Below are 10,777 nucleotides of genomic sequence, written 5' to 3' on the forward strand. Positions count from 1 at the left end.
CTGATCCCTCAGTTAGGCTCGTTTCCAGGGCCCCCTTGACCTTCCTGCCTCAAAACAAGAAACTGGGACAGTCACAGCAGGGTCTGGAGTCCAAGTCTCTTGTTTTTATTTTAACAGCCTGGCAACCAGGCAGCAGCAGCAGTACAGCGTTCCTGGCTGGCCAGCACAGGCCTGGGGTGACAGCTTCTGTCTGGTCTTCCCAGGGCAGTGCAAACTTAGACCTCTGCTCCACGGCCATGAAAGGATAGCAGCCTCAGAGCAGCCAGCCCCGCTCCCATATCTTGCTAAACCAGATCCAGGAAAGGAGGTCTTGTTTCCGAGGTGTGCTTGGGCCCAGGGATAAGCTCTTCCACCAGACATTCTTCTCACCACAGTGGCCTTCTGGGGTTTTCGCTCCTTTTCTAAGACAAGCACTTTCCCACCTCTGGGCCCTAGGGGTATTAGCATAATGGTGGCCTTGGCCACAGGCTCTGGCCAGGAGGGAGGTTTGCGTCCGGCATCAGGTGGCGACACAGGGCAGGGCTGTCTGACCGGGCGGAGAGCTGGGCGCACAGAGTGGCGAGGCGGCAGGGTGTGCCACAGGGCTCTGAGGGCGGGTGGCCCTTATGGTAGAGAAACCAGAAGGTCTGGAAAAGCTGCGTGTCACTCCGCATGCGGTACACCAGGTCGTGCCAGGCGGCGGGCAGCACATTGGGCAGCCCATAGGTTTCCCGAGCCCTGTAGAGGAGCTGCCAGTGTGGTGTCGCTCCGGGCTCATTCGCCTGCGTCAGGTTCAGGATGTAGGTCTCGTGGTCCAGGACCAGGTGAGAGCTCCCGGAGTAGTTGCCATCTATTTGGTAGACACGGTACCCTGCAAGGAGGGAGGGCTGACCAGAGAGGGAAAGGACAAAGGCAACTCCAGTGGGGAGGCAGAGCTTGCCCCTGGGCGGCCTTGGGTCCAACCCTCCTTCCTCTACCCCAACAACTTCCTCCCTCTCATCAGCTTCCTCTATCCCAGAGACCTCCTTTATCCCAACAACTTGCTTTCACCTCACTCACCAGGATTGAGGCTGATGTAGGTGGTGGCACTGGGCGCCAGGAAGGCAACCGATAACGGCCGGCTTAGGGTCTCCTCATCATAGAAGATCTCAAACTCATCCACGTGGGTGTGGCCAAAGAACTGAGCAGCCAAGGTGTTCTCATACCTGGCCAGAAGACACTAATCATATTCAGAAGTTTCAAGCAAGGGGGAAGAGGAGACCTGGGGAGGACTGGATGCTTTCTTTCTCCATCCTTTTCAAGGAAGTAGCGTCCCCACCCCAGTGGGGCAGCAGGGATGGTGAGACGCTTGAGGGAGTTTCTGACCTTTAGACTTCACCCACTCGCCCCCAACACACCTCCCTCCTACCTCTCCACAATTCGGTAATAATTCCAGCTCCAGCTCTTCAGGCAGTGCCCTGGGGGAATGTGGCCAATTATATGCACCTGTGGGGAGAGTTAAGGAAGGTTATGTGGGCAAGAGGGGTCCAGGAAGCCCTGGCCAGGCTAGTTGGTACTCATCTTTCCTACAGTGGCTGGCACTCCTGGCCAGAGAGAGGGGGAGCAAAAGAAAGGACTTTCTAAGGGTGACCGTGAGCTGAAACCCCAAGGAACACTGTTGGGAGTGCCCGAAAATCAAGCTTCTCTGCTCACAGGTGCTCCGGATCCAGAGAGAAGTCTACTTGTGAAGGGCCTGCTGTTCCTCCCACCCTACCGGCACCTGCCCCACTGGGTTCCCACCACGCTTGCTCACTTTGTCTCCTCGGTCCTCAGCGGCCTGAAGCTCCCCCACCAGCCACTGGAGCTGTCCAGCAGGATCTGTGGAGTTGATCAAGAGCCAGAAGTTCTCACGGGAACAAAAATTCATATTGAGAGAGATGAGGCGGAGGCCGGGGCGTGGGGAAAGTGCATAGAACCCCCCAATTCTGAAACAAAGTGAACACGGGTCAGCATGCATTCATAACCCTAGCCCTGCATGCCCAGTCCTGTGTAGGGAATCTGGGTGAGGGCAGAGGCACCTAGGACGTCATCCCTACTCTCAAGCCCACGTTCTAGCTGAAGATCAGACAGCACTGATTATAGGGCCCGTGTGATTGAAGCAAGCGGCTCCGAGGACTAAAGGCTCTAGGAGACAGAAAAGTGAGCGAGAAGAGGCAAAGGCCATCCAGAGGGAAGAGGACCTAGGCCTGGGGAAGCTGGGAAAAGCTGGGAGGTTAGAGAGGGGAAGGCATTTTAGAGAAGACCGGACTACCACGGAGGAGGTGCGCTGCTAGCCCTTCACCCTGTGAAGGAGGGTGGCTGGAGCTAAGGGTGGAAATGGAAAGTGGGGTCCGATTTGGAGGGCCAGTGAAGAGAGCTGAGGACTCAGCCTAGAGTAGTCACACATAATGCTAGGTTCCCTGCTCCCTTCACTTTCATCCATCTTTCTCCTCCCTTCCTGGGTTTCCGTGGGCCTCAAATACCTGAGGGTGCGAAGGGCTTCAGCAGGCAGCCAGGGCTCCCAGGCCTTGGCCATCGCCTCGTAGAGCCAGTGCGAAGACTGGTTGCCCTCTATGAAGGGGGGAGGGAAGCCATTGACGGGTGTGGTCTCGTGGTTGCCCACAGCAGGGTACACGGGCACCGGCCCCAAGAACTTCTTCACGAGGTCTGTGACGGTGGTCAGGGCCCGCAGCTGGTCCTGACGAGACTGCTGCCAGATATTGTGGGCAGGGATATCGCCCGTCCAGTACACCATATCAAAAGGGCCGGCGGGGCCCAGGCCACTCAACAGGCTCTCCAGGGTCCGCAGGGGCAGGTCACACTTGCTGTACTCGCCCCAGTATCCAGCACCTGGCCGGGAGGCAGGCGGCGGGCCAGAATCCTGGCGGCAGCACAGGGGGTTCTCACAGTTGGGGTCTGTGCCCTCCAGGTAGCTTTGATCCCAGTGCAGGTCAGTGAGGAAGAGGACGCGGCTGACAGGGGAGCCTGGGGCCGGGGGCTCGGGCGGCTGGGGCGATGGCTTTGGCACGGCCGGCAAAGAGACGTTCCAAGATGAGAAGATGTCCCAGTGTCCGCAGGAGGAGCCCAGGAGCAGACCACAGGCCTCAGACGGGCGCAGCACCGAGCGCGTCCACACGTCCACCATGTCGTCCTGAAAGAGCTGGACGGCTGACTGGCACACCGCCGGAGGTGCTATTTTCAGCAGCGTGCATATCTTGATGGCCATGGAGCCGACGTGGGCCACGCTGGCCTCGTTCTGTGGCGGGAAGAACCAGTGGCGAGAAGTCAGAAACAGAGCACAGGGACCAGGCCAACACCTGGATACGACCCGTGGGCCTCCACATCCACACCGGGGCTAGAATGGACTCAGTACCACGTGGTGAAGAGATGTCGGTTCACCCCTGCCTCTCACAGACACTGCCCTGACTCGGGCGTCACCAGGCCGGCACTTCCTTTTCAGCTCAGTGGCATTTCAAGCCTTTGCTTGCGCAGCTCGCTTTCTCGGGCACTGTCTGCTGAGTGCTCTGGAATTTGGGCTGGGCGGAATGACAGACTGACCAGGGTTTGGGGACACACACGAGGAGAGGGCCCTGATGCCCCAAGGAGCCCCACGAAGCACGGCCACCAACCAGCGCTCCTCACACCCCCATCAGGGTCAGTCAAGGCAGCCCAGCCCCAACGAGTCCCACACCTCTGGATACTCCTTGACTCAGGTCCCCTTTGAGTGAGCAGCTGGTCCCAGGCACCGGAGGTGCCAGGTGTAAGGCGGAGGGGATTCAGTCAGGCACGCCAGGGTGGGAGTCCAGCCCACACCCCAGCAGCCGGCCCCTCCTACAAGTGACTTCAGCTCCGGGGCTTCTATTCATTTGTAAAGCGGAGATAACCACAGTCATGAAACCACCTTTCAGGCTAGATTCAGCCTGTGTAAAAGGGTTGGCACGGTGCCCAGCATGTAACTCGCGCTCTTTCCTTACTTCAGAAGGTCACAGTGGAGGTAGTGATGGTGGTGGTGTGCAGCCGCGGGGGGCCCCAAAGGGGGGCAAATTCAGTAAAGGCTTGTGGAGGACAGCCTCTCCATCAGCGATGCTCTTGGGGACCCCGGAGCGCCGGCCTCAGCCCCAGCCGCCACCGCCAGCCCTCCCTTCTGGCCTGCACCTCCCGCAGCCCCTTGAGCGCTCACCTGCAGCCTGATGTCGATGGCGGTGAACAGTCCTTTGCAGGCGGAGCAGGTAAGGTTCCACCAGCTAAAGCCTTCCCGGAGCTGGAGCGCTAGGCGAATGAACTTGGCGGGATGGCCTTGGGCGGGAAGAGGGTGGGCCCCGGTAGGGGCCCAGAGAACCTGGGAGTCGGACAGGGCCAACGCCAGCGCCAAGCCCATCCACAGGAGCCTCAGCCTGGGGGCCCCCGAGGACCTGTCCAGTGCCTGCTCCCGGCCCGACCTGGGGCGGCCCTGGCCGGAAGACACTCCTTGGCGGGGCATCGCCCGGCTTCCTAGACCAGGCAGGTTCGCGCACCCGGCCCCGGATGGCGTAGGCCCTGGTCGGCTCTCAGGATCCCTGGCGGTGCCAGGGACACCGATCAGTCCCCGCGGCAGTCGGCTGACTGCTCGGCGACAAGCCACAAAGCAGCTCCGCCCCTTCCTCTGCCTCGGTTCCGCCGCAGCTGATCGCGGTGGCTGGCAGCCTGGGCAAGCCTAGCGAGGCGGAGGTGCAGGCGGAGTGGGCCGGGCGCGCCTGGGACCCGCCCAGGATCCCGCCTGCGATTCCGCCCAGGCTCTGCCAGCTGTGCGAGGCCGCTGTAGCCGCCCAGCTCTTGCGGAAGCCGATCCTGTGTGGCTGGTGAGAGGCCCCTCCTCTCTCCAAACCTGCACTCAAATTCCTGGAATAGCTAAGTGCCTGGCCCACCGGGCTTTAAACTGGGGAAGTGGAGAGGGCGTGGGGGGTGTTGGTGGCCGGGAGCACCGCGGGGCGGGGATTCTCACACTGTTACCTCTCCGGCCCAGAGGGCTCCGACCCTCAATTTCTTATGTACTGCCACTGCTATCCACACCCTTGAGTCGCCCTGACTGATCATCTTTTCGACTCAGACTTCTCCAGATGGAAGGGGCCCTGGGCTCATGCGGGGACACCCATACCTTCATTATATGGATGAGGAAACAGACTCAAAAATGGTGAAGTGGCCAAGAAGGGGTAATGACTATACAGACAGGAACAGGGATTAGAACTTGGGTCTCCCACCTTCCTGTAACCATGATGGTGAAAGCTGTCATTTACTGAGCTCTATAGGATGCCCCAGGCACTGAAACAGGTACTTTATAATGACTAATCCTCAGTTCTAACGACAACCCTAAGAAGTAAGTATAATACTATTATTACCTCCATTTCACAGATGGGGAAACTGAAGCATAGGAAAGTTAAGTGGCAGAATAGCAATTAAAACCTAAACTGTGTAACTCAGTGCTTCTCCAGGATCCACAGGTCTACCAAGTCCTGTCAGTGCTTGCCTTTGAGAATTTTTTTCAAGTGACTCCCCGCCCCTCCCACCCCGAATCATATCAGATAGAGTAATTATGGTATAATAGAAAATATATTTGGTCTTATCTCCAGATTCTGGCACTAAGCTCCTAAAACCTTTTGAATTTCCTGAGTGATAAGAGTGTCTTTTGTTATTTATACAAGCCCCTTTCAATCACACCTGAATTTATGCTAATAAGGTGAGTTAAGGTGGGACCCCTGAATAGCCTCAGGATGGGGCTGGTCACCAGAAAGAACTGATCAGAGAGTGAGATGTTTCAGTCTCACCCCCAGTCTTCTGGTTGGGGAAGGGGGTTGGAGACTGCGCTCTATAAAAACTCTCGCAGAGCTTCTGGGTTGGTGAACATTATCAAGGTGTTGGGAGGGGGATATACCTGCAGAGGGCGTGGAAGTTCTGTGACATTCCGCCACGCGTGCCTTGCCCTATGCATGTCTTTCAGGCTATTCCTGAATTATACCCTTTGTATTAATCAGGACATGTAAGTAAGGTGTTTTCCCGAGTTCTGTGAGCTGTTCTAAGCAAATATTCAAACCTGAGTAGAGGGTCATAGAACCCTAGAACTTACAGCTGGTTGGTCAGAAGTATAGGTGGCAACCTGGGACATTTTGTAAGCAGATAGGTTAGGGTGTCCCCAGAGGAAAAGAATCAGATATAGCTTTTTGACATGAGAGAAGCCGTTTTTGGCCTAAGCCGTTTTGTGATCTAAGCCTGGCACAATGCCTGCCCTTCAAGAGGTCTCAGTAATAAAGATCTTAAGGGAAAAAACAAGACTGTTAGCAGGCAAGAGAAGTAACCATAGCAAAGAGACAACAAATCCGTTGCAAAGACTCCCAGTTCTGTTTCAAGATCAGCCTGAAGCACTTGCTTGAGCTGTTTTTCAGAATTTAAACCCCTCCTCTGAGTGAGCACCCAATTACCAGAGCCACTGGAACCTAAGGGATGATAATGTTGACCTTTTCTGACTTCAGTCCACTAAAGCTGGGACTCTCTCGACCTTTGCCTCAATTCTATGCAGAATTCCCTTGCTCAGGCCCCTTCGTGAATACGTATGAGCCCTTTGCTTAAAACTTCCCCAATCATGCTGTTCAGGGAGATGCTGCTTTGGGAAAGATTCCTGGTGTTCACCTTACTTGCTACAAGTAATAAACCCTTCCTTCTCCTAATCTCTGGCTCCTTTGTGTCTTTTGGCTTGACATCCACTGAGAGGTTAACCCAGTTTTCTGGTAACATTGTGACTGGCCGCCGGAGTGGGGACAATCTTGTGTTACTGAACTCTTTAATTTGTGGAATCTGATGCTAACTCCAGGTAGATAGTATCAGAATTTAATTGAATTGTTGTAAAATTAGTTGGTGTTGGAGAATTGGTTGGTGTCAAAGAAAGCACCCGCAGAACTGGTGTCAGAAGTAGGATTTGCTAGCTTGGCCCTAGCTCATGGAAACAAGTGGTTTGGGAAGAGGTAGGATGAAAGGGCAGAGGACGAGGAACCTTGGATTCCTGGGTGGCCACATAGGCACCCATGGTATGAAGCAGCAGATGTGCTGTAATCAATTGCAAGAGGTAAATTTTACCAGTGGAATTTAGAGATAGATCCAATTCCTGGGGCATTGGTTCACTAGGTACTTGAGGAAATGGAAACTGATAAGAAAAAAGCAAACTATGTAATCTCTTGGTTATTGATATCTGTAGTAGCCAAAATGAAAGTAAGAGAGAGTGCTGGCTTGGACTTTGATTGGTCTGAGCTTCGGTTTCTAGCCTCAGAGCCACCTGCACAGGGAAAAAATTATGTGGGGATGACAGCAGGTACCTCTAAGACTCTGGTCACCAAGACGGTAGTACATGTTGGGAGAAGACAAAACCAAGAAACTGCTAAAACCGGGAGATATAATGTGAAGGAGTTGTTATATTTGATAGATTAGTGTCATCAACTTCCTAAATAATCTTCGCTGAAATGGATTGTGAGAATGATTAATTTGGTGACAGTATCTTTGCTTTTAAATGCTACAGAATGGAAGAGCATGTTTGGGTTGATACAGGACCCATAGCTTACTAGGGAACAATTACAGATGGTTATATGATCCAGACACACAGCAGGTTGTTCCTGAGGCAATGGCCAGGCTGTTGGATTGGATAAAGGCCACTGTAAGGTCTGTTTACCCTGATAAGGGTAATTATTCAGCAACCCTCATAAATGTCAAGTGGAACACCTCAGCTAAAGCAGCTGATCTGCTTCACATGCAGGCCACAGTGGAACTGGCTTTATGATGACCTGAGTATTCACCCACTGACTATACCCATTACCCAGGACATGGGAAATGCTATGGTTAAGCAGGCTCCTTTTGCATGGGCATCACTTTTGCATTGACACCTCGTGTAACTTTACTGCTACATAATGGAGCACCAGTCCAAGAAGTCATATTGAATTTGTTATCTTCCCTTCATGGGTCTTACAGATGCTAATAAAAACATTATATTAATTAACAAGAGAATGGGGAGACATGGATGGGAGAATCCAGGGACTCATCCCAACAGGGTGGATATCTTTAGATGGTTATTAAGAAAGGGATTTCAAGTAGCCCCATTTCTCCTCAACTGCTACTGCTCTGCGTCTCTGTCCTTCCTCATGTAGGACGCTGATGACCCTCAGGGCCCACATTCTATCTGTTCTCCAAGACCTTATCTTCCAAAGTCTCATAAACAAAAAATGTTGCGTATCACTCCAGTTCTACAAGGCTCAAGCACTGCAGTTGCCTAGATAGTTAAGATGCATGTTTAAAGAATAACTTCAGGGACTTCTGTGGTGGTCCATTTTGTTGACTCAGCACTCCCAGTGCAGGGGGCACGGCCCTGATCCCCGGTCAGGGAACTAAGATCCCATGTGCCGCATGGCATGGCCAAAAAAAAAACAAAAACAAAGAATAACTTCAATGAACCAAGATCCTTGCATCTTCCCATACATGGAAAAGAACTAAAATAATTAACTTGAGATGCCTGTTCTTGTGATTAGCAGCAATCTTTTGATGTTCAACTATATGTTTGTTTTTTCCCAGCAAAAACCTCATCTATACCCTGGCTCCTCCCTTACTTCTTTGGAGCAATTCCTCAGAGCTATCCTAGAGACTGTCTCCTGGGCTATAGTTCCGAAGTAAGGTCTTAACTCACAAATTTACATTGCGCGTTTTTCTTTCAGTCGACAGTCTTATCCTTCACTCATATCCCATCTCCTTAATAACACCATTCCTTTTTAAAAAATTAATTAGTTAATTAATTTATTTTTTGTCTGCATTGGATCTTTGTTGCTGTGCTCGGGCTTTCTCTAGTTGCGGCGAGTGGGGGCTACTCTTCGTTGCGGTGCGCGGGTTTCTCACTGCAGTGGCTTCTCTTGTTGCAGAGCACAGGCTCTAGGCACACGGGCTTCAGTAATTGCGATGCAGGGGCTTAGTTGCTCTGCGGCATGTGGGGTCTTCCTGGACCAGGGCTTGAACCTGTGTCCCCTGCATTGGCAGGCGGATTCTTAACCACTGCGCCATCAGGGAAGCTCCAATAACACCATCCTTGATCACTCCCTCCTTTTTCATTTGCCCAGTCCTCTTTTCACAGTGTTTTCACATATATTGTTGCCTTTGATGGAACCATCACTTGCTGCGTATCAAGCATCCTTATCCTTATGGATAAGTGATCAAAGGCCCCTCTTCCTCTGACATGGACGACATTTTTCTCCAGAAATCAGATTCTGAGAAAGAGATTAACATTCAAGAGGTTTGGGAATTCCCTAGTGGTCCAGTGGTTAAGAGTCTGCACTTTCACTGCTGTGGGCCCGGGTTTGATACCTGGTCGGGGAACTAAGAGGAACGGCCAAAACAACAAAAAGAAAAAGCAAGAGATTTATTAGGAGGTGCTCTTGGAATCTACAGCTGTGGAACGAAAGGGAAGGTGGCGGGATTGAGCAGAGGGACAAGTGGAGCTGTGATGCTGTCTCCGTAGAAGACTCAGTGGATTTTATGGGAGTGTTGAAGCTGAGATGACCCTTCAGAGTTGTCCTGAAATAGGGTGAGGGGCAGCTTCATTTGGGGAAATCCCAGTAGCTGATCTCAGGACGGCAACTGTTACCTATCATTTTCCTCTTCTAGACCTTTTAGATTGCCTTAGCTAGCACTCCTGCTGATTTCAGTGGCTCACCTGATGATGCGACCCAGACTTTTCCCTTCAGGGGTCTGAGCCGTGGCATCCATGCTCTCCTCAAGTCATAGCAGCTGCACTTGTCATTACTGTCAAACAGAGCAGAGCAGGGGAGTATCAAGAGGCTCCCAAGTGGACCAGCTGGTGCCAAACACATTCCCTTACGTCTCCTTTGTGTAACAGCCATCCTGCCTCCCCTTATTTATTTATTGGGTTGGCAAAAAAGTTTGTTCCTGTTTTTTGTAACATGAAAACCCAAATGAACTTTTTGGCTAACCTGATATTAGGTGATTTATGGCTGTGCTGCACGGCTTGTAGGATCTTAGCTTCCGGACCAGGGCTTGAACCCGCACCCTGGGCAATGAAAGCGCGGAGTCCTAACCACTGGACCACCAGGGAACTCCCCCCATCCTGCCTCCCCTTGTTCTTGTGATCAGGATTTACTTTGTAGTCCACATGGCGATGCCTCTTCTTGCCTGATGGTCCCTTCACACAAGGAGCCCAGAGTTCCGATACAGCAGCCATACTCCTTCTCCTGTTGGACACGTTTTCTGTTTGGGAGCCAGGAACTCTCAACATGAGGTCGTAGAGTTGTAGGGGCAGGAAATACCAGTTGCCCAAGCGGATCACAGGAGTGATGGTAAGCACGCCATTCCTGTTTCCCTCTCCCCTTGTTTCTAGACTCATGTGTTCTGTCTGTTGGGCACACAGCTCCATATAAAGGTTGTTGTGTTAAAGGAGACACTGCATGCTGGAAGATGGTACTTGTTTTTGCTGCTAGCAGCTTAGGCACTGTCAGCTGTGTCAGCCTTGGTAAGTGGGAGCCCTTGCTATTGGGCCTATGCTAGTGGGCTTCTGTTGGTTATATGCTGCCACCTAGCCTCGATTTTGGGGGGAAAGTACTATCATTTCCATTGCTATCCGTGCGCACAGCTCAGTAGTGGCATTTCCTACCATTGGTCTTGGCCTATACAGGAGAGCCATGACGGAGATTCTTAGTGATGCTGGCGCCCTTCTCATCACGCATTCCTTATTGCTTTCATAAATTGTGTATCCTCCAGGCTGCCC

At 52.5% G+C, this 10,777-nt stretch overlaps 1 protein-coding gene across 2 annotated transcripts; it reads right to left on the bottom strand.

The window, feature by feature from the left end:
- Positions 1-84: 84 nt before the first annotated feature.
- SMPD1 (sphingomyelin phosphodiesterase 1) lies at positions 85-4,718 on the bottom strand. Of its 2 annotated transcripts, none has more exons than XM_067750096.1 (6): positions 4,178-4,714; positions 2,481-3,253; positions 1,772-1,943; positions 1,388-1,464; positions 1,039-1,184; positions 85-850 (listed from the first exon to the last, which is right to left on the bottom strand). In XM_067750096.1, the coding sequence occupies exons 1-6, from the start codon at positions 4,475-4,477 to the stop codon at positions 441-443; spliced, it is 1,878 nt and encodes a 625-aa protein (XP_067606197.1). In that variant the 5' UTR covers positions 4,478-4,714; the 3' UTR covers positions 85-440. The 2 variants fall into 2 exon arrangements, with proteins under 2 accessions (XP_067606197.1, XP_067606198.1); XM_067750097.1 differs by having other exon boundaries at positions 609-866; positions 4,178-4,718.
- Positions 4,719-10,777: the final 6,059 nt, after the last annotated feature.

Source organism: Pseudorca crassidens, chromosome 9, assembly GCF_039906515.1.
Source record: "Pseudorca crassidens isolate mPseCra1 chromosome 9, mPseCra1.hap1, whole genome shotgun sequence".
NCBI lineage: Eukaryota > Metazoa > Chordata > Mammalia > Artiodactyla > Delphinidae > Pseudorca > Pseudorca crassidens.

Excerpts from the sequence above, each read along its gene's own strand:
- SMPD1 (XM_067750096.1), bottom strand. The coding sequence starts at position 4,477 with ATGCCCCGCCAAGGAGTGTCTTCCGGCCAGGGCCGCCCCAGGTCGGGC. Across the intron at positions 1,944-2,480 it reads GAAGCCCTTCGCACCCTCAG|AATTGGGGGGTTCTATGCAC; the intron begins GTATTTGAGGCC and ends ACTTTGTTTCAG. Across the intron at positions 1,465-1,771 it reads CTGAGGACCGAGGAGACAAA|GTGCATATAATTGGCCACAT; the intron begins GTGAGCAAGCGT and ends CTCTCCCCACAG.